Source organism: Cryptomeria japonica, chromosome 4, assembly GCF_030272615.1.
Source record: "Cryptomeria japonica chromosome 4, Sugi_1.0, whole genome shotgun sequence".
NCBI lineage: Eukaryota > Viridiplantae > Streptophyta > Pinopsida > Cupressales > Cupressaceae > Cryptomeria > Cryptomeria japonica.
Window position 1 is genome coordinate 514,908,654 of NC_081408.1, and position 24,804 is coordinate 514,933,457.

Here is a 24,804-nt window from a genome sequence, read left to right on the forward strand (position 1 = left end):
CTTTCAGAGTTCACAAGAGGTGAAGGAAGACTGGCTATCATGCTCTTATCGAGTATGCCACCCCAAGATGTAATGGATGACCAGTCTTGCATTCTCGTGGGCCAGGAGGTGGAATGGAAGAATGACCTTCCATGCTCTTGGGTTTGATTGAGGAGGACGGTCAGCCTCCAAGGTGACTGACAGATGGAAGGGCGACCCACCTTCCATGGTCTCGCAGTAGGTTGACTAACCTTGAGATTGTGGTTTGCAAAGGTTTCAACGAATTCCTAATGAGATATTATAGGAATCCACATTGGAATGGCTATAGATTTTAATATGAATAATGTTTATATGATATCATGATGCATACTAATGTTTAGTCAAAATAGAGGTTATCTTGGCCCATGAGTTAATATCAATTTCCAGTGACCAAGACCTAGACTGGGATTTCAATAATAATGGTAAATTTATACTTTTAAATGTATTTCTCTTCTTATTTTAATTAGAATTGTGGTTTTAGGGCGAAATTTAGGAATATCCGAAAAGGGGACATTACAACTTTGGTTCATTTAACCTTGAGGTCAAAACTCCTCATGGCAGGAATTGAAGGATGGAAACTCACAATTTCTCAACAGTGATTTCACACAGAAATTACCATTGTGCTATGTTGACTGATCTTCTAGTGGGTATTATTAAAATTTCAATTTAATAAATTTGTTATTTATCACTAAATCTGATCTCTATCTTTAAGAAAGATATTTAATTGTGCAAATTCGATTATTCACTAGAAATACCAAGCAGGAAAAAGTATATTTTTCTAGTGTATATATTATTTTACAGAAATTAAAAATTCAAACAGGATATTATAGCTTATAATTCAAACAGGATATAGGATAGGTATTAAGAATTCAAACAGGATATTATAGCTTATAATTTTACATCCAGTGCCCATTTTTTGAATAGTTGCTTAGTTACCAGAATTGTGATCAGCTTCGTATGTTTATAGTTTTGAAAGGGTGGTGAGGATTGCCTTGAAGGTATGAAATAGTGGTTTATGTCTTCATTATCCATCCTTTTAAGACGAGCACCAAATATTACTTCTCAACAATTTTTGATTGAAGGAAATTAAAATTTGACATTTGTTATTTTTGCACTACCACAAGGGATTCTGATTTTATAACTTATTAGTTTCTGCAGTCCAACTTATTTGTCAAAGATCATATTGAAATCCCAATCAGGTTTTGAAAGTCATGCCAACATTGTTCTTATTCACCTCTTTTATATGCTGCAGGCCAAACCTAGTAAGCACCTATGGATAGGAGGTATAAGTCAAACTGTTCCAAAAGAACAGATAGAAGCTGAGTTTCTGAAGTTTGGTCCTCTTGAAGATTTCAAGCTATTGCGTGATCGGAACTCTGCACTTGTTGAATATTCAAATTTAGAGGATGCCGTGTCAGCTGTCAAGTTTTTAAATGGAAAACAGCTTTGTGGTGATTCCCTTCGAGTTGATTATCTGAGGTCTCAACCAGTAAAGCGAGTATGTAACTGTTTGATTCTATTTAAGGGCATTTCTCTAAAAGAACAATGGTCTATTATGACTGGGTATACAATAATATCTATTTTTTACAATTCCATGCGATTAGTGATGTTGGCTTTAACTATTTGGGTGGCTAGGATTCATGAATATTTATTCTGCTTAATTTTTTTAACTTGTTTAACTTGTTTGTTATTAGGAAAGTGTTACAAACTCTCATATGCATACAATAGAGGTAAGGAATGGCCGCTTCAATGACCAGAGAACATTTATGGGGTCTACAGATCTAGGACGAAGGAACTTTGACATGTTGATTTGTCCACCTGAACCTCCCCAAAGCATCTTGCCTAAAGTACAGGTGGTTCTTATATACAAGAGATTCAATTTTGCTGTTTTGTTAAGAATGTGCTAATGGTTTTGTGGCTCCAGGACATCAACCTTTCCGTTAATTGAATAATAGGTTGTCATTCAAAATTCTCATGTCAATGTTTATATAAGCCTCGACCATGATTTTGTTGTATTTAGGTGTTTTTTGTTTTACAGTGTCATACATTGTTTCAGTTTTCTGACTTTCTATTTGCACTGTTTGTGTTCCTCTTTATTCTGGGGAAGACTGCACATGGACATGATGGTGGAAGAAATCAAGGTGGCCAAAGCAATGTTTTATGGATAGGTTTCCCTCCCTCTGTTAAAGTTGATGATCAAAGGCTTCATAATGCTCTGATACTTTTTGGTGAGATAGAACGGATACAAAGTTTTCCATCAAGGCACCATGCATTTGTCGAATTTAGAAGTGTTGATGAAGCTAGGCGTGCTAAAGATGGGCTTCAAGGAAGGCTCTTCAATGATCCTAGGATACAAATTCTTTATTCAAACAGTGAGTTTATGCCTGTAGAAAGTACTAAAGACAGCGCAACATTAATGACTCCATCAAGAGGAATGCTCCCCCCTGATACTCTTTATAGGAATAGTTCACAATTTGGTTCAAATGAAAGCTTGCGACCCATTAATCCTAGTAATGCTCAAGGAATAAACATGCACGCACGTCCTGTTGGTCCATGGGGTTTTCCTGAGCAGCACACAATTGAGAGCAGAATTCCTTTGTCAAGGTCAGAGCCTTTTCACAAATTTTCAAATACTAACATAAATAGTCCTAGACTTGGTGGTGGTTGGAATAGACCACCCTCTCATATGGCTTCAGGTTTGAGGCCTCTTGGGCCCCTGCCAGGTGCTCGGGATGGATTTGATGGAAATGCTTCACTAAGGGAATCAAAGAGGCCGAGAGTCGATGAGGCTTATCCAGTAGCAGGACATTTAGATATTAGAAAACTGGACAATGATGCTACAGGGGCTCTTCCTGGTTATCATGGGACACAACCTGATAGAATAATCTCAAATTATATAAATACGAGAAACAATGAAGGTAATATGGGCTTCAGAGAAAGTCAAGGATCACCTGTAAATGGTAGCAAACAGGTTGTAGCAGGTCCAGGTCGTATGCAACCTCCACCTCCTTCAGCTAGAGCCGGGAACTCTGGAGGCCATGGAGAGCATTATGAAGTTGTAAGTGAGGATTGGCCATGGCAAGGTATAATAGCTAAAGGTGGAACTCCTGTTTGCCGTGCACGGTCCATATCTATAGGCAAAGGCATTGATGCTAAATTGTAAGTGGGGAACTTATATTTGTGTATTAGACATTATTGTTGTGTTGGATATTGAAGCTAAATCTGAATTTTGTTTATTTCTGCAGTCCTGAAGTAGTGAATTGCTCTGCAAGAACAGGTCTGGATAAACTCGCTGAACACTTTTCACAAGCAAGTGATTTTGGGTTGGTATGTTTTCTACCTGCAGGAGGCCAAGATGTACATACTTATCAAGAGTTTCTGTACTATCTTGGTTCAAAGCATCGGGCCGGTGTGGCTAAATTTAGTGATGGTACAACATTGTTTTTGGTGCCTCCATCAGACTTTTCAGAGAATTATTTGAAAGTTCGTGGTACTGATCGTCTTTTTGGTGTTGTACTTAAATTTCATCAGCTACCAAGCAATTCTATGTATCAAAATCAATCTCTCAGATTCCCGCAGGAACCTTCACAGCAGCTTGTCCAAAGACAGCATTTTCCCATCTCACATGTAGATCATGGCACAATGGCCTTAAAAGAGGATCAAACTGAATATAACACAGACATTCCCAGATCATTTTCGCCTGTGCACACAGGACAAATTGCAACTCTGCAAAGTACAAATGACTTGTCTGCTCCACAGTCACAGTCCACTGTTGCTCTGACACCTGAGCTGATCGCGACAATAAGCTCCCTTATTCCAAATGCCTTTCAAGCTTCTGGTGCAGGTTCTGGTTCATTGGTTCAAGCTTCTTCAATGAAGCAAGGTACATATGATTATAATGGCAGTAATGATGCCTCAAACAGCAGATGGCAGGTATCTTCTCCAAGATCATCAGAAATTTGGAGGCAACATCAGCAGGTGCCACCATTACCTTCACATCAATTAATATCAGAGCAAGGTACTTATCAGCACCCTACTCAACTTAAATATCAATCGTCCTTTTCACCAGTTGCCACCGTTTCAATGCCAAGTTCTAATAACACAACTGAACAAAGTGGACAAGGGGCTGAAGTAAACCCATCATTCCAAGATCCCAATACAAAGGTGCATCAATCTTCTATGATGTATCAAACCACTACAAATGAGCTTGCACATTTGGCATCAGATCCAGGTAAAAGTATGGATCTGCAGAGTGAACAGCTTGCAATGCCTTGTGGACAGGAAAGGTATCAACAAGAAGCTCCCTTAAATTCTCAGACATCTTATGCCCATATGCTCTCAACTGGGACATCTGAAAATATTCAATCATTAGTTTCACCACAGCAGAAGACAATGACATCTAGGTCGTCTGACCAGTATCAGGCAGGAGGTGGGTCCCAAATATTGCCAAGTATGCAGGTAGGACACGATGAAATGAGCTCAGAACTATCTAGTCAGGTGCAACAACTTCAAGGTATCGGGGCTGCTTTGCTGGGCCATAACCAAGAGAGTTCGGAAAGTGAGGCTGAAAAAAATCTGAGATATCAGTCAACATTGCAATTTGCTGCCAACCTCTTACAACAACTTCAACAGAAACAAGTGGCAAATAAAAGTGCTATGGGAGGTACTCAGCATCGGCAATAAAGACGCGCATCTACCAGGTATGGCTTTTCCTCTAAATAGGTTTTTAATAAATTGCAAGGCAAATCGTGATTCTTAATTTTTTGTAAGTGTGGGGGGACTTTTGTAGTGGAGTCCGAGTAATACTTAGTATTATGGTTTTTTTTTGATTTTCGGTACATGGAAATATTATTAATACTCAAGTCATCACTATGATGATTATTTTCCACAAGTTAAAAACAGGTGAGAGAGTTGACTATCAGTGGGAAATAATCATCATGGTGATGACTCGAGCATTAAAAATAAGCCCATGTGGTAAAAATTCCCCCAGATAAATAATAAAATGGGTTTTATTTCTTGTTTTCGCTATGACGATTTGTATGCCACTTTGGATAGAATACTTGTTAGGATGCTTAATGCAGGCAAAGAGGTTAACTTCAAGCCCAGTAAGCAGAATATAAAAGAATTGCAAGCAATTGGTCTTTATATTATAAACTGCTTTATTGTAGACGCTAGTAATCTATTATATTATTTTATTAGTTTTGATAGCTGACAATACTGTTCCCCTTGAAATGTCAAGTTGCTTAGTTTATGGTAGTTTCATGCAAATTTGTTCTAGATTTTCTCTGGCTAACTCTCTAAAAAACTTTATCAAGAAATAGATGAAGAATGCAAATTCACTTTACAAGTGGCATTAAATATAGTATTTGTCTGTTTCTTTTACTGGGAGGTTTAGTTTCCTCAATAGCTTGGCAGCATCAAATGTATTGGATAGATTGTATAAAGCTAGCGCTATTGACATGCCTGCTTCTGATCATTTTAAATGAATTCATTTAAGGCAAGAACCAAGGCCCCATAGTTATCAAGCAAAGATGTTCCATGTTTTAAATAAGAATTGGTTTAGGTAATCCGATTTCTTACCAAATAAAAAAATTGGACATCCTTCTGGAAAAGACATAATAAAAAATCTGTGTTGATTATGGATCGTTAACATGCCAGTAGGAATAAACTTAAAGTCACAACATCAATCTTATTGTGCATGGGAAATGAATCTTAACATGTTTCGTCAAATTATCAAATTAACCCACGAAATAGGTCAATACAAGAATAAGAGACAAAAGGATATGATATGCATTCCAAGTAAAGTGTAATCATCCCAATTATGGTTTGGAAGCAATTTGCTAGTCTGATTGTAACAACTGCAGCGTGACACAGAATGTTCCTAATAATAATAATAATAATAATAATAATAATAATAATAATAATAGTATATATACATAAAGCTCAATCGTAATGATTATATATTAGAACTTTTAAAATGTCCTTGAGATTGCCTGTGATGCGTGACTTCTTATGATAAACCCATAAAACAAGGCAAGCAATATCTTGCTGTTGTGTGATGCTCGCTGAGGGAGGAGATAATACTTCTAAGAAAAGTACATTGACATTTTATCTTGCCTCTATAATTTATACATTAACTATTTATTATCCTTTATTTTTTTGAACATTGAAACAAATTGCCACGCTTAGAGTCATTCTTTGTCAGCAGTTTCACACTTAAGATTGTCTTTTTGTGCGAAAAGTTGCTCAGCTGCCTTTCACCACACATCCTTTTTTGTGTCTGACCTGTTGCCAAAACAAGTTTGATCCTTTCCAGTGTTGTTTTGTAGCCTGTTGCCTAGAAGCAATATGGCATGCCTTGTTTAATTGTTTTAAAACTAGTGATATATGGGACAGGGGATGCAGTTCTGTAATATTAACTCTTTAAATCATCGAACATATTCTCGTCTGATACACCATCTTGTTAATGTTTGAAATACGGTTATTATAAAATGAAATACCACAATTTCATTCAATTGAACAAGACATCAAATATAGCTGGCTGTTTCCAGTGTCAAATCTAATTTTGTTGCTGGTTGCCTCTAAGATATTTGGTATTTTGACTAACATCTTCCCCTAAATTATTTCTTTTTTTAACTCCTGTTACACTCTTCAGGGCACACAGCCCTGTAGTATCTTTGGCAACATACTAATTTTTCAAAATTTAAAAAATAAATCCTTTGAGCTTTTTATTGATATCCGATACAATTATTTTGTTAAACACTATCATCAATAATGTATTAATTTAATCTGGATATTAATATCCATATGCTGCTAAGAATGATCAATGGAATTGTTAAAAAGAACGTAGCTCAAAATGTAGGTGAGTAGTTTTTACACAAAAAAGCATAAATCGTTTGGGGAATTAATCGGCAAACCGAAAGTAAAAGTTTTTTTTTTGGAAAAATGAAGAAAAAAACAGATTTACAAAAAAAAAAAAAAGAAAAAAAGATATCGAGAGCAAATAAAATATAGAGTTCAACCCTTAAATTGTAGAAAATAGAGTTTTGTTATTTATATTCATATTGCCGATTATATTGCACAAAACATACCACAACAACATAAATAATAACTGTCAAAATGCCAATTCCAATATAGTTTGTGACTAGCTCGTTCAACAAATGGAAGCTTGTGTTGCCTAGACAATTTTTTCGGTTGTACTAATGTTTGCCGAAGTCCTAATTTTAGATTATTATTCAATTTTTATTTTTTTAATTTTTTATAATATCTTGTTACTTTGTTTATTTATTATTATTAATTTAGACTTCAAAAAATAAATTTAATTACATATTTATATGAAATAACATTTAAGTATTTAAAATGTTTATATTTTTAAAATTTTATTTAAAAAAATTAAATTTAAACCGGTTTGTATTCTAATGTTGTTCAAAATTGTATAGCTTTAAATTAGATTGCAGGATTTAATAACGTAATTTAAAATTATATATATATTTTTTGTTGCAATCAAAAATATAATTCAAATAATTTTATTAAATAAATATTAATTTATAAATTAATTATTAAATAAATAAATACATTCTCATCCAATAAATTTTTTCCTTTCAAATAATTAATTTTTTTTGAAACATTCAACACCAGTCATGGAATACATGAAATGATAGAGAACCATCGATGCATAAAAAGTTCAGATTTGAGTTTTGCATGAAAATTTAGACACTCGTGAATGATGGAAGCTCCCAAAAATCGTAACTGATCTCCTGTTTTTTGCGCTGCTGCAATGCCCTAAGATGAAGGTATTCGAAGCCTTTTTTATTTCATATTTCATAGGCTTTGGGGTTTTCATGATATTTTTTTGAGTGTTGATTTTATGGTGTTGTTATGGACGTTTAACTGTGCGATTAATCGCTAAAAATCGTGGAAAATCGTTGACTGATTTTTCCACGATTTTTTTGGGGAAAAATTCGGCATCACTCACGATTGCCGATTAATTGCGATTAGTTGCAATTTTTTCACGACTATTGCTTCGTTGGTTTTTAGTGGGTCTACATTGCAAGTGTCCAGTTATATCTCAACGGGAGTGCTTTGCATCTCTATCAAAGTGATCCAAAGCACAAGATGTAATTGCAGTTCTCTTTTGGGTTGTTAAATTTTTTGTTTAGAGAAATATTGAAGTTTATGTTGTGTCTTACACAATGTGGACTTATCTTTTTTAATAAATACAAGTACATAAAACATTCTTATCACAATATATTTCTTTAGTGGAATTTATATTTATCATTACATTATAAAGTTCATACAAAAAGAAGTTTTTATAAATACGATTCTATATACTAGTGCTTGTGCTTTTTATTTTGGTTAGGATTATAGTAAAAGTTAGTGAAATCGAAGTTGAAAGTCTTGGTGGTTATTTAGATGAGAATATTGATAGATAGTTGATATCAGGAGGCCCCTAGATGAAATTATTTAATTTAAGTCCAATTTATTTGAGTTTGTTGCAACTTGAAGTTCAAGTTTGCCAAAATCTTGTAATATTTATATTAGTGGATGTAATGCATAATATTTTGTTAGTGTTCTAATAACCCCCACCTCAAATAATTTTATAGCTTGGGTGAAAGCCAATAGAAATCTACACTAAATTAAAAACATGGCAAAAACATTATAGAATTGATGCCATGAAACAATTAGCACTAGCATCTAATTCAAGTGTAATGGGCCTAGGGCTATATGTAAAATTAATATGAAGATAAATACAAATGATATGGACTAATATGCAAAACAAATAGGTCTAGAAACTTGTAATCTTTTGGCATTGGTGCTTCAACTTGAAGAAGGTCAATTGTCTTGAATTTGGATTATAAAGTAGTCAATTTCATTGGGAGTAGAATTTGTCACTTTGATATGTTCAAATCATGGTAATTCAATTCATTAAGGGATGATAAAAGGAATTTATAGTGGCATATCCTTGTGATCAATTTATGAGCTATGGCAAATTGTCTCACTCCTCAAATAAATCCTAGTAAGAATTTGATGGGCTCATAGTGTATTTTTAGGTCATCTGCAAGATTTAACAGTTTGAATTGGGATCTAGCAACTATTATCACGTTAATAGTTTGTGTGCCACACTTACTGACATTCGATACCAACATTGTATCGTTCCACTTGATATATTCATACAAAGTTAAATTTAGTTAATAACAACATAATCTTTAGAATGGGGATATAAGATCCATGCCATTGTGATAATTTGATGAGTGTTGATTGAAATAAATTTTAGGTATCTTTAGGAGTATGGAAGTTTTTACAATGAATTGTTTGTTAAATTGGGATATAACAATGTTCCTTATATGATTTTTCTTCTCTTTTTCTCCTTTTAGAAGACCTCTTGAGCAGTATTGACATGATTTTTTTTTGGAATTAGGAACAAGCTTTGTAGGGATTTGATTTGTAGTCTAAGTTGCAAAATATTCATAGCATCTCTTTTGATGTGGTCAAAGAAGAAAATATGGCTTTCTAGGTTATAATGGTTACATGATGGTCTTTTGTAGGATATATTAATAATAGTGGCAGAGACTTTTACCTATAAAACATAGGTGTAATTTTAAGAGAGTAACAATGTTTTTAAAACACCATGTAGTTGCGCTGTTACACTTGGGGCTTGAGAATCAATAATTCTTTAATATTTAAATAACCCACCTCTAGGACACATCTATTTTATGCATGGGAAGCAATTTGAAGCAACAATTTAGTGGGTTTAGTTAGCTTTTAGTGACCTAGATATGTAATGTGTTATAGATGCATAACATAAGCATTACTTAATGAGCTTGAAGTAGTTGATGCAAAAAATTGCATTAGCATGGCAATTCATTTTGATATTAGTTTGCCCTTTTTACACTACATGTGACAATTCATAGGAAGAGGCCAACCTTTTATGGATATGCACTTTTAGTTCTATTAATTGTGGTCTTGGATTAGTTCGAACCTTGTCTATTTACGAAGAACGCTAATGATTTGTTCTTTGCTCTTTAAATAAAAGATTTAAATTATCTTTTTAAATTGGTAGACTAAATCATATTAAAATTATTTTGACAATCTTAGGTCGGGCTTTACCATTTGTTTACTTTACAATCCTACTTTATTTTACATTATATATTTTTGAGAATGGTTTAGTCGTTCTAGGATTTTGAGGAGTTTGAATCTTGCAAAATGATGAAGTTCAGCTCTCATCATATATTGTTATTCTATATTTTTTTAACATGGTCAAGTTCTTTGCAATTATAAAAGCTTCAATATTTTTATGTAAAAAATTATAATTATTAATTTTTCTTCACATTACAAGTAGATAGATGGCTTATAGTGAAAAATCAGCCAAATAAAATAACTTGTTTATGGTAACCCATTAAATCTTGACTAGATAAAATTATCATGATTAATCATGTAGTTGAAATGACATACGATGTGGAGTGGTGAGGGTTTGAACTACCACATGCTCTTGACATCATATTGAAACACATGCTCTTGACATCATATTGAAAGAGCATGGTGCTAGTGACTGATTCCACCCATGAGTTATGTTAAAGCGCTAGTGGAAGATTTCATCCCTCATTTACGATGAAGTGATTAAAGACCATAAGTTCTGTTTTCTTGTGCGTTTTTTTTGTTGTGGCATGATTGCAGAGATGATGTCAAACGAGGGGCTTCATTACAAGTAGTTGTGTTAAATGTTTGGGGCTTTGTTCCATGGTTCCCATTAAGATCTTTAGAAAAATGTTACTCTTTATGTTTTTTCGTCTAACAAATAACTTATTTATACATTTAAAGTAGTTACATAAAGAATAAATGAAGAATGTTAGTAAAATTATAGTACAAATTTAATGTTCAAGTATGAAAAATAAGAGATGAGAATGCACCATCGATAATAAAAGTGGCACAATGTTCAAATTGAAGAAAATAAATCCTTTTAAAATCTTTAGATATGTAAAAAAATTATTTACTATAATAGTGAAGATTAACTAAGACACATGTAGAGTTCAATAAAAAATTAAAAGATGATTTGAGAGGATCGTGTATTTAAAATATTGATTGTGAGCATCAATTGCCATTTGGGGTGATTCAGCTAATAGTGTAAGAGTCTCCAAACCCAAACAATTTTGTCTGTTTGTTTGTATAAACGTTTGTTAGGAATCGATAGACTTTACATCGATATCCCTCTTCTCTCATCGATTTAGACATAGGTTTGATTAGTTTTGACTTAGTAATAGTTGTCATTTAGCATTGGATGATGTTAGTTAAGAACTTATTATTAAGTCTAACAGAAGAATAGATTGTTTTTAGTTCTACTAGTTTAGAGGTTTCATATTTCTTGTTATCTTTTTTTACAACATTTTGTGACACTATTCAATTGCTATAATGCTTTCTCATGGTAGTTGACCACACTTTGTGTTAAATATCCATGCAAATGAAGTCACATGATTTCTTGTGAAAATTGGTTATTTGTTTCTCCCTTGATTTGACTGGTGGAGGTTCGGTTTAAGTCAATAAATATGGTTTACTCAAATTAATGTCAATATTTTTATGTCCAATGGCTAGGGAAAATTTCATTCTTTTTATGGAATTGACTCTTGTGGACCTCTGTAGATAGCTGCACCAATAGTATTTAGAAATGCTTCCTTTGAGCAATATCCTCAAGTTGATATTATTTGGCTTGAGACACCAAATTGTTGTCTGTGACATTTCATGTTGTGTGAATTGGTGCAATGACAACAAAACCATTTGTCACCTTGCTATTATATCTTACCCTTGTATTGCTTTTTCACAATTGAGGTTGATTGGTTGGAATTTGACATGTAAGGTTAAAGTTTTGGGTTATCTTTTTGACAAGAGTTTTACATCTATGGAGAGCACTTTGGAGTCAATTTTTGTGTGGAAAGCATCTAGTAAACCTTGAATCTTGGATGCATTGTGGAACAACTATCCTAATGTTTTTGAAGTTAGGAACTTCACTTTGGTCTGAATGGAAGGTGATACATATTTGATTTATTTGAGCACTTTGTATTGCTCTGTGAAGGTCACATCCAAAGCGGTAGAATAGTCATGGAACTCAACGTATTCGACTCCTTACTCTTTATGTTGTCAAAACTATTTGATATCTATTTTCAACATTCATGCTAACTTAAACAACTTCATTGGTCGGGAGGCTTAGTAGGCTTGGACTTGACAAAGTAAATAGGTTTGTGAATTCCATTTGATTAACATATTTCTTTTCAAAAGTTTAATGATCTCTATGGTTTATGTGGTGCACCTGCCCAAAGTCTTTTCTTGATGGTGTGCTTTGTCAATAGTAAGACACAAACAATGCTACACCATATTTTTATTGACACCATGTATGTGTGGACATTCATGTGTGTAAACACTTTAGTGTCATATCAAGCTATGCATTTGTTTTTGCATTGTCAAGTCCAAGAATAGGAAGCACCATATCAAAGGCTGAGAGAATCTATTAGCATGGATTTCAAGAAAATGTCACTATTTAAGGTGTTGCAAATTATAATCTTTTAATGTGTTCGCCTTGATGATGGTTTGGAAAGTGATTGAAATGTCGATATCGTAATAACTCAACTAGTTAAATTAGGAATTCTCTAATCTATAATTGGATAGTTATTTTATTGTATTGATTTAGGTGAGCAAGTTTGATATCTCTACATTGATTGCATTCATGCTAGTCTTAATATTAATCATCTTTTTTGCAAAGAGTCAAAAGCCATTCTATCTATAGGATAATGGATTGATTCTCTAACCTTTTGTTTACTTGCAAGCTGTGTGTTTAGTTTTCTAGAGTGGTTGTGGATCATGTGGCTAGTTGATGACGAGAACTGATTGCCAAGCTTGTTAAAATGGTGAGTTGTAAAGTGATGGTGGTGATAAGCAACATGCACAACCTTACTTTGGTTACTAATTTTGAGTTGCATGATCTCTTAATATGAACAAAAGAGATGTAGCAATTGTTGGCCTATAAGTGTTGAGTTTGTTGATAGTTGAGGAACAACTTATTTTATCTATTTTCTATGCTTGTAGTGATTCTTTAATTCCGTCTATCTCATAATAGGCAATAGGTACAATCTTAGTGATGCAATAAAACCTATAATTAGGTTATCAATTCATTAGATATGGGTGTAGGTGCAATCAACGTTAAAGTGCAATGAACACTAACTACTATGATATAGTGGCGATGATACACTAATACACAAATCTTGGTAATATACACATAGATATGCTCTATGGGTAATATATACAAACACATGAAATGGGTGCGAAACGATTGCGATTATAATATATTATGTTGTAAGATAGGTTTTGGGTAATATATCTAAATTTTTAGAATTAGCAAGGATATTATATAGTGACAATATAAGGAATTTGAATTTGAATTTCTTATAGACTAAATTAGTATTTTAGACCCAATAGAGCATTGCCACCAATGCAACTTGATTTGTTTCATCTTTGCAAAGTGTGATCTAGTTGTCATCTTTGTCGATGACAACCTTCAAAATCATCGACATGGCAAACATACTGGTGGAATTAGGGGCACATTGTCTATAATGTGCTTAACAATGTTTTCCATACATCTTCGAATGAGGAGAAATCCTTCCATCCTTATCAATTATAGTGTACAAGACGTGTAAGGTTTGTGTAGTGTGTAATTGACATTGACAATCTTTAAAATATTGTGAATCCACTTAAGTAAACCCAAGTAAAGCATGTTAATCAGTTGTTCACGTATAATATACCTAATAACATTTTCATTAATCATATAATGATGACATAAAACCCTCAATTTGTCTCAATTATTGTTTATAGAATGCATACAGTTCTAGTGATTTGACATTGTCAATGTTTTGGTGAAAATGTGAAACCTTTTCACCAAACCTAATGGAAAATTGAGTAAAGCACAAGATTATTGAAAAAAATTTTAGGCTAGTTTTGTTTGCAATGCAACATTGACATTTTCTAACAAAAAAGTGAGTTAAGTGGAAATAGGAAAACAATAACCATATTAAACAATTCGAAGATAGTTTGTTTGGCATTATTATACGAGTATAGTATGTAATTGAACTAAAATTGAATTAGATTTTTTCTCGAATATCTAGTCGTGTTTAGTTTGTATGTACAACTAAAAATATAGGTCACATGGACCTAAGCTAACCCTTGAATATGCATGTCGAGAACTATTTCCTCAGTACACATCTATTTGAATGTTGAATTGACCCCACAATTTTGGCAATTGATGCTACGTGGTAGGTTGTGAACCCACAACTAAGATTCTCACCTATCGATGTTCAAACTCACCGCAATACTTGGATTGGGTGGGAGGAGATATATCCAATCGGTTTCGCCATCTCCTTCGTTTGACTTGTGTATCTATGATTCTGAAGACAAGCTCCTTATTTGATAAAAAAGCATAATTGAGGTTGAAGTAGCAAAATGTTGATAATTCGTATTATTTACAAGCATCTTTTACAACTTTCTATTTCTTGTCTACATTAAAATTAATGGTGGATTGAAGAATTACTTAGTTGTGAAAACAATCCTAAAATGCACATTTATAGGTGTATTTAGCTTGGGAAAGACATTAATAAGAAGCTTTTAAGGGGATTTTTTTTTTCAAGTTATACACGAAGAGAGGGAAGGTTGAGCAAGTATACACACTAATTCACAAGCAAATAACCAATTGACCATTATGTAAATAGAATTAACACTTTTGTTGTCGCATCAACCCTATTGGCATTATGATAATCATATATTGGATCATAAATGTTGTAGGCCAAGCCTTTCAACCATTTTATTAAATAAATTTGTTCTACTTGAAACTATTAATATACAATCTGGAAATGAGGATACTCCTTTTCTAGGAAAATAAATTAAATATGAACCTTTACTCAATTTTAGACGAGGAAATATTGTGTCTTTCTTGGTTTTTGTGGTGGTTCTAACATTACGTTGAACTAATAATCTCTTTTGATAAAGAGAACATTAGAGGGATTGTATTGTGTTAGAATATATTTTGTAGAGTTGCTTCTCTCCTACCTGTACATTGTTCTCAAACTTTTCATTATATGCATTTAGTGATTGCATTGTACAAACTTCACCCTATTGTTATTAATACCACATTTTGATACATCTATGCCATCGAATCAATATAATAATGACTTTATAAAAGTTGAGTCTTCCTATCAATAGAGAAGCCATTGAAGGTCAATAGGGATTTTATTACCTATCATCGTGAGCCGTATCTTTTATTTGGCCCTGAAAGTAGAGAATTAGCATATGTTAAGACATATTAAAATAATTAGGTGCCAGTCACAATAATAGTCAATAGATATTAGATATATATTGAGGGATTTATACTATTAAATAATTAAATTAAACTCTTCATAAATGTAACAAAAAAATTAATTTGTATTGTTAGCAATGTATTACTTTTGTTATAACATTTATATTCCTGCACATGCAACCATGCACATGTGCTTCGTCATTTGATATTGCACACATTCATCCACCCACACCAATGGTTGTTTGGGTGGTTGTGGGTTGTAATATGAAGATTAGAGGCCACTTTGGAAGTTACATAGGTTGATGAAATATTTGTAAAATTTCTAAAATAAGTTAGCTTTAGCCTCCAAGACTTGAGTACTTCACAATTTGATATTATATTTTTGTCTAAAATACTTATGTGACAACCCATTAGTTAAGATTACGATTACACAGATTGTTGTACACCACAAGTATAGTAGTTGGAGTGTTTCTAATGTCAGATGTAACTCCATTATGACTAATATACTTATGTGTGTTCAAGTTTGAGTTTTGTAATGAAAAAAATTCCCTTGTTAAGACAAGGTTGAGTTTTGTAATGAAAAATTGCCTTGTTAAGACAATGTATTGATGAAATGGTCTCCTTTTATTGAGCATGATTAAAATATAGAGGAGCAAAGTTCAATCGCTTAGAAGGTAGAGTAGAGTGTTGTTAGAAGCTTAGGTGGATTGGTTAGGGTTGATTTATTGTAGGCTTGGATTGATGTTTAAAACTTAAGTAATACAATGTTGAATATTATACAATATAAATGGTAAATTAAATTTGTAGGATTTTACAATGGTGCTTGATATGCTAATTGTGCAATTTAAAATTGTAAAAGTGATTTTGTTTTGTTTAATAGTAAGCAATTAAACTAGTCTCGCCTTTACCATGTATGAAGAGATGAAGAGTCCTCGTGTTGTAACATAGAGGCCAAATGAACTATCCCCATGAACTATCCCCATATATAATCTTATGGGGTTTAAATTCAATCTTTTGGACACTTTGATTTTGGAAATCGTTAATACAATATACATCTAAAATTGGTAGTTAAAGATATGACATCAATATACATAATGAAATTGTATTTAAAGTCCTAACTCTAGGTACATAGGCTAAAACATCAGATCAATATTTCGATTAAAGTTTTGCTAATTGCTTTTATAGAGTATCCATCCAGATTAATATATCTTCAACTTCTTGCATTATTTAAGTGCTTATATAGAAAACCAAAACTTTATAAGCATATTAATCAACATTTAATCCTTATATTTAGAAGTGGTGCCCTATTAGCAATATCTATAAATAAGACGACTTAAAAAGTATGAATTAATACTTTATTTTTTCACTAAATCATCGTAGTTTTTTATTTATTTTTGTTTTTTTAAATTTCTTTCTAGAGTTACTAGAACCATTGGCTTGACATGAATAATCATAAGCTATATCGAAGATGCAAGAAGTTGGTCGTTAGGAACTTGATTTAGGTGTCCATTGTTTGAGATGGGTTAATTTCCTTGGTTTGAAATGGATTAGGATTACCTCTAACAATATTAGTAAAATTGAGTAGTGAAAGGCTTCTTCCTACACAACATTGTGGTTGCTAAACAAGGCTTTTCCAAATACTCTTCATTATAATAGTTGCTAACTGTATACACTTCTTCAATGATTTATCTTCCCTTCACCAAATCACGCCATAAGTTTTAGACCGTTATTTTTTTTAGTTGGCACGTTTTCAAGATTTTATGAACCTTCTATATGTGGACTTTTTTGACTTGCATTTAATGTAATGAAATCTTTTAAATTATGTGTCTTTTTGTATTTTGTTGTTCTATATAATTTTTTTCTTAATTAAGAGGTAGTTATTGAAATTTAATAATATTCTATCGATAATGTTAGTATTTAGCCATTGAGCATTCTAGATTATTGAAACTATTATATGCACAATGTTCATAAATATGGTTCAAGTTGCATGGTATTTTTTAATAGAGATGATAAAATTTTGAAGTAACATTATGGAGTAAATTTAACAATATTGAGGGAAAACAAATTAATTCTTCAAATATACGTTTTTCTTTTGCAATCTACTTAACTAAAAACTCATTCTAAGGAACTATATGTCAATTATATATTGTTGTCAATGATTCTTGTTTATAACACGTACTACAATTTATTCCACAATAAGATTGGTAATTAAGGTATTAAACTACACATGGTATGAATGGATTAGGTGGTTGACCGTTTTGTTGACAATTTAATTGTATGTATATACAAGCGGGGATAACTTTAAATAATTTATTCATAATTTACTTCGCTATGATACTTTGTAAAAGTTTATAAATTGTAACATAGATAATACATTCTAACAATATTTTATAATGTATATCAAATTGTTTAAGTACAAGTCGGGAGATTTTTCTTTTGCCACGAGTCTTTCAAAAGATTACAAATCTTATAATACCATTTACAATACATTTTAACAATGTTTATAATGTAGAAAATTTAAGCTATTTTTTAAATTTTATTGAAAATCGCAAATGTTGAACATCATTATTAATTTACCAGCTTTAGTAATTAATTTGTGAGTTTTATGCCATCTTATTTCATCTATTATATAACTTCATTATATATTAATCTTTCTTGATTGGTAAATTGAGGGAATACGTTGGGGCCCTCGTAGAAACAAAGGAATCCAAGAACAATTAAAATGTATTTTTGATTCTATTATAATAATAAAGAACCAAATCAAGCAAAAAATATTAAGTAAAATTTTTACAACTAATCAAACCCAACCAAAACAAGCGAAACATACAAGAAAAATGATCTAATCATCATGTGAATTTGCTATTCCACTTAAAGGGAGCGAAGAACAATCAAAATAAATTCTTGGTTTTGTCATGATAACAAACTACCCAAGCATCTTGAAATATGTAGGAAGTACGAATAATACAATCAATGAAACAAAACTAGAGTAAACCAATCCTCCAAGAAAAAGAACATAATAATGATGTGAAGCCATCCCTATATTCAAGGAAATAAGGGCCGTAGTTCGACATATAGAATTCACTTTCTATATGTTAAACTTTATTTTTTAATCTTTGAAGCTCTAGTTTTGGCTATTGCACATAATTGTAGAAGCACACTTTGGTGATAGTGTCAAGTCTTTTAGTTTGTGAAATAGGAAGTTTTTTGTGGACATGAATGCTACTTATCTTTCATGTAGCTTCTCTGCGACCATGCTCATGTAATTAAACTCTTAAACATAATAGTTGGGACTTCTTTATGAAACTCTTAAACATAATAGTTGGGACCACTCTATGAAACTATTCGAAATAATAGTTGGGACCGCATTATGAAACTCTTCAACATAATTGTGGGGGTAGATAGTAATAAGTAGATCAAAAGTTGTAGGTGGAGATGACATACTAATGATTAATTGAGCCTTTGGAAATTTTATGCATTTAGAGGTGAGGAATGCTCAATTAAGAACATTACATGAATATGATACAAAGTCTTCAATTTGTTCGTTGGGTTTTGATTTTAATTTTGAAGTTTGAAAGGCTTGGTAGTTGAATGGAATCTTCAAGAAGCAATTTGTTAGTTTGCTTGCTAGTGGATTGCAACAAACAGCCTAAAAGTAAGCCTTAATTGGAGGAATTGAGTGCATGAAAAATGCAAAGGGTTTTTTTAATGAAATGATAGGAGGTTAAGAGAGATTAATCAATACAAAACCTTCACAAAACAACTAGAAATTTCTGGAGTTTCCTCATCTATTTTAATGAAGGTACTAACCTCCTCGATTAATTGATAAGTAAGAGTTGGATTTTTTTGTTAAACCAATCACAGTTAAACAATCCTCTTTGCAATTGTGATATGGTCACAACGACAAGTTTAAATAATGGAGTCCAAGGGCTTAATTGTTCAGGTTTAAATAAAGGAATGCAATGGCTACACATTGTGTATTGCAACGATTTGGTTTATATGCAACAACTCTTAAGTGTATCCAAACAACCAAAATTTGACCTATCAGTTTTGGGAATAAAGCTTCTTTTTCTTGAATGAAATTAATTTATATATGGAAATGTGAAATTATTTTTGAATGTTTTAAATTGGGTTTCAATCCATGTTATAGGATTCTATATAACCTTTATTGATATCATTGGAACGAGTTTCCTATATTTGTGCTAACTCTCCTTCTGTTGAAAACAATTAGTGTTTTAAGAAATTTTGCTTTGTCTCAAGTTGAACTCACCATGCTTTTTAGATATAAAAAATAGTTTTACTAATAGTTTGTACTATTGCAACCTCCTTATGATGAATCAAATGATAACTAGTTAATGCTATGGTTTTACTAAAATGTTCAATTAGCAAATTAATAACAAATATCCAAAGTGATTAGAAAAAATCGTCAAAAAATAACCATCATAAAGTATTGGCCATGTTTACAACAATTATAGAGTTTTCTACATAATGCCCTTGACTACTTCAGCCAAATGTGTGAAAAAAAACTACCAAAAATTGGATTTGTAGGTTACCTTGAGTTGATTGTATCTTTGTCAATATTTCCATTGTTCCATATGATGATTGCTTTTTAGAAAGCTTTCAAAATTCCTACTGAATATTTCCAAGCTATCCTCAAATTAGATTGTACTTGTAAGGAGAATGACATTCCATAAGGTACATTGCTTTTCTTTAAAAAAACAAAGAAAATCTATTCCCGCTTTACCCTAATTGATGGATTGATATACGTGTATTGGAAATGACAAATGAAGATTAATAAAATAAATATGCAAATAAGATTACCTCTATAAAATGAGTGAAATAAGTGTACGCCAATCTTTTTAGGTTAAGCCATGTTGATGAAATAGCTTGTCAAAAGTTTGGCAAGAAAAACATAAATTACAATATGGTGATGGTAAATTATTTACTAGTTCTTATACATTACATTTTTGAGGAATAATAATCCATTAATCACTGTAAATATGTTATTGCTTTGATTATTAAGTTTAAGAACTAACAAATAATTATGTAAATAAATGTGTGCTTAGATAGACCATGACAATTAAATACATTCAGTGCACTAAAGGTGTAGTATTTACACGTTGGAGTAAATATTAATCCTTCAAAGAGTCTTTAATGTTGCTATAACCAATATTACTGAACAATCGTATATGTGTACGGTAGCTCTTTAGCATTTACTAACATATATTACACAACCTATTATAACTAATGTATATCACACAACCATCTAAATAATAGATTGAAAGTGGGATATGATTTGGTGATAGATGGGTACCTTATAATAATAATATTTCCTAAATTCTAATCTTAAATTAATGGATCATCAAACAAGTTGATGATGGTGAAGTTAGTCTACTATTGTTGAAGTAGTTGTTGCTGCTAAGAAGATATCGATTAGTGATGAAATAAAACTGTTGAAGTTGTTGTTGCTGATAAGAAGATGCTATTGAAGTTTTAATGCACCTATTGTTTTTTTGGAAACTTTAGTACATTATTTTAAGGAAGATATTTTATAAGATTTCGTTTGTAAACTAGGCACTTATTTTAGAAGATAGTTTTCATTTTGAGTACTTTTGTTTGGAATCTTTTTTTTTGTCATCCAATTTTGTTGTGTTTTATTATTTGATTTTAGGGTATTCAAAATTTGTATTAGATTTTTTTTTCCTAGTGTGTGATTTTATTATTTCCCTTATCGCATATGAAATTTCCAAACATGGTATCCATGCTTATCATTGTAGGTGTTTATTAGTGTAGGTAAGAATTACATTGAACAAGTTCAAATATGAAGCTCCTTCATGAAAGTTCAGTGTATTGGAGAGATAGTCCGAAGTTTGTTTGGTTCACTATAATGACTACTAGCAATTGTATAATTGCATTTTGACAATTTAAAGGTGAGAATTTTGACTGTTGGAGTGATTGGTTGAAGAAGTTATATGGGATAAAGTAGCAAATGGAAATGTTAAACATCAACATTGGAATGCAAGGAACACAAGACAAAATAGTTTTGGAAAGTTCATATTGACAAAATTGTAGGTATCAAAAAATTACAAAGGCATGAATAGTTTTGGAAAGTTCATATTGAGGTACATGCTAGGTAAGGATTGCAAGCTTCAAAGCCTAATAATGATATTTGAGAATATAAGTATGAAAGATAGTGAAAAATTTGAAGATTATTGTGTTAGAATAACATATATAGTAAATAAGATTAAGACACATGGGAAGCTCTTGAAATCAATGTGGTTTTGAGGAATATCTAATGTCCTACAATCAAATGGATGCATATTATTATTATTTTAGAACAATACAATGTTTTTAATAGTGTAATTGTTTTTGATTAAGGAAAAACAAGTTTTTAAGGGACCAGAAACCCTTTACAAGACATGTTTTAGAAGGACTAGCAACTTGAACCGGAAGATAAACTTGAAAGACCACTCAAAGAAACATAACACAAAAGAGATTTGGCCCAGCCAATCAAAAGAAGGGGAACAACATTAACCCCCACCAAAAACCTATAGGCTGCAAAAAACCAGCAACCCTAACCCAACCAGGAAGGATCAAGAATTTGACCTACCCTTATGGGATCGAAGGGTCGTATCAAAAGAGGATTAGGACAATTTAGATTTTTTATTTTTAACAGTAATCCATCCCTCCTCAACCCTAGCAGCAGCGTTTTGCCAAGAGGATGTGTCCAGAATAGAGGACCTCCCCTCACCAGGAGGAACAGAGCCAACATCCAGAGAGGCAGAGACAACAATAACAATCTGAGATGCGGGAGGGTCATCCATTGAAAAGGAAGATCCATCATTTTTCAAACGATCACTTGGGATGCCACGACAGGCATCCACACATTCCTGAGGCAAGGCAACACCAGAAACAAGAGGCGAACCTTCAGTTTGAGGATCCTGTGCCACCACCTGGGAGAAGCTTTTCTTTTTAACAAAATAGTGTTCAAAGGATGCACCCTTCCACCAAGAATCTTTTTTTCTTTTTATCTGTTTCACACCCTGCAACAACATGTCCAGTCTAGAAGCACTTTCAACATCTAAAGGGGATACCTTCAAAGTTGAGTGGTTGGACCCAAGATCCCAAAGAAGATTCAATCTCTAACTCAGCTGGAAGCCCTTTAGAGACATCAATGTTAACCAAAATACGAGCATAAGTAGAATGATAAATTTGGTAAGATTCCTTATCAATCATTAGGAATTCGCCTAAAGCCTCCCCCACTTCCTCTAGCAGAGAGTCTGTCCATAGATGAAGGGGAAGGTTGGGGAGCCTAACTCAAATAGGAATCTCATTAAATAAATCAGTCGATGGGTTAAAGCCTGAGAACCAAGGTTTAACCATCAAAACATATTTGTATTCCCAGCTGAAAGGATTAATCCCTAAAATTTTCGATCTGTCCTCTGCATATTCAAATTTAGCAAATTTAATAGTGTAATTGTTTTGGATTAATGTAAAAACAGGTTTTGAAGGGGCCTCAAAACTCTTTACAAAGGAGATTCTAAGAGATTTAGAATCCACAAAGCAAAAGACGGAAGAGAAGTTGTCGTGAAATTAAAACACTAAGTAAACAGACAACCAAAAGACAAGAGGCTCCCAGAGCCAAAACCTAGAACAAGAGCTAAAACAAGAACAACCAACAACCAGCCAAAAACCAGCCCATCGAGATTTACCTTTAACTTTGCTCTTGTGGGAATGAAGAGTCATATCAAAAGAGGATGAAGAACACTTAGATTTCTTTCCCTGAACAGTGATCCATCCCTCCTCCACTTGTGCAACTTTACTTTGCCAATCTGCAGAACCACCCTCAACCTGAGAGGGAAAACTAGTAGCACCAGTATCACAATCTCTCCCAGCAGACAAGCCAATATGACCCAATTCACCGGGAATGGACGCTTGAAGCCCATTCCCACTATTAAAAGGGGACTCAACTTGAGTCTCCTTCTGAGGCATGCAACACACATTAGTACTAGCAACTCCAACATTAGTCTCCATAGCACCTCGAGGAGAAGCAATAACATGTTGAGATTCCAGCCCAAAAATCTCACGTGGAGAATCCAGCACAACCTCCAGAGAAACCACATGTTGCCTAGAATTTCTCTTGATTGTATAGTGTTGAATTAATGCACCTTTCCACCATGAAGCTGCCAAAGAGCTCTTCTCAGCCCCACAATGAGCAGCCACATGACTTGTATTGAAACATTTCTTTATCCCTGAAGGGGATCCCTTCATAGTCTAAAGGTTGAACCTAGCAACCCGTAGAAGTAATAAGCAAAATCTCAGCATGAAGACCTTTAGAAACATCTATATCAACCAAGATACGAGCAAAAATGGAATGAAAGATATCAGAAGAATCATTATCAACTATCAAAAAATCCCCAAGCGCATCACCTAGCTCCTCAAAGAGAGGATCCACTCATAGGTGAAGAGGAAGATTAGGGAGCCGCACCTCGGTAGGGATCTTATTAAATGTTTTCGAAGCAGGGTTGAAATCAAAATGCCATGGTTTGATCATCAACACAAATTTATCTTCCCAGCTAAAAACATTATTGCATAAAATCAATCTTCTATATTCCGCCTTCTCAAACTTAGTTATAAAAAACCCTTTAGCCATAGGGTAAATATGTACCTTATCGGAAATGAGCATCCCCCAATGTTTAGAAATCCAGGCATGTAGGTTAGGAAGATTGGGCCAAAAACCCTTGAACCTACAAATCACTCTATGAGAAGAGATGGTAGACTCAGTAAGATCTATCTCATTCTCTGTCTCCTTAGGGTGGGGTCCCATGGGAGGGGCTTGGGCTCTATTTTTATGGAAAAAGTGGTCTCATGGAAAAAAAAAATTTGGCCTTTAGGATCATTTGGAATCTTCCCCTAAAAAATAGAAGCTCCTACTTTTTAGATTTTCATTTTTGAGTGGGTGAAAAAGGGGTGGGGCTAGGATTAGCCCTTACAGCTTAGAGATAATTTATGCCACTTGTCGATTATTTTTCGTTTCCCACCAAAAAATATTTAATAAATCCCGCCAATAAAAAAATTAGAAGGAAATCAGAATTTTTGTTTAAATTTTTAAGCTGAATTACGTTCATGGGACCACCAGATCCTTCAAGACCACCCGCTTTAAAAAATTCCTAAAAAATCTCTGCATCACCCGCTCTATTTTTTAGGAAGCCCCCCTCCATGGGACCCCAGCCTTACACAACTTAATCGAAATGGCAGAAGAAACTGGGACAAACCCTCGCACCCTAGGCAGTCCGTGCTGACCACGAGCAGCAATGGTAGAGCCGGAGAAACAAATCGTTGTATTTCTCCTTCCAACACGAGCCTCCAAAGAACCCCGCAAACCATTCACCGCAACATCTCCTGTCGAAGCAAGCAAAGGACGATCCACATCCGCGCCTGCATTAGACGTCGTTGCAGAC

General features: G+C 33.2%; 1 protein-coding gene across 3 annotated transcripts in view; it reads left to right on the plus strand.

The window, feature by feature from the left end:
- Positions 1 to 24,804, plus strand: part of LOC131049070 (flowering time control protein FPA) — a 45,191-nt gene that overhangs the window by 11,895 nt on the left and 8,492 nt on the right. The window contains exons 3-7 of one of the 3 annotated variants that reach the window (XM_057983083.2): positions 1,271 to 1,516; positions 1,713 to 1,871; positions 2,126 to 3,177; positions 3,264 to 4,718; positions 21,137 to 21,617. In XM_057983083.2, coding sequence (XP_057839066.2) covers positions 1,271 to 1,516; positions 1,713 to 1,871; positions 2,126 to 3,177; positions 3,264 to 4,701 — 2,895 coding nt within the window. In that variant the 3' untranslated portion in view covers positions 4,702 to 4,718; positions 21,137 to 21,617. Of the gene's footprint in view, positions 1 to 1,270; positions 1,517 to 1,712; positions 1,872 to 2,125; positions 3,178 to 3,263; positions 4,719 to 21,131; positions 21,618 to 24,804 lie in introns of those variants that run through there. The other 2 variants (XM_057983082.2, XM_057983081.2) reach the window with 2 other exon arrangements.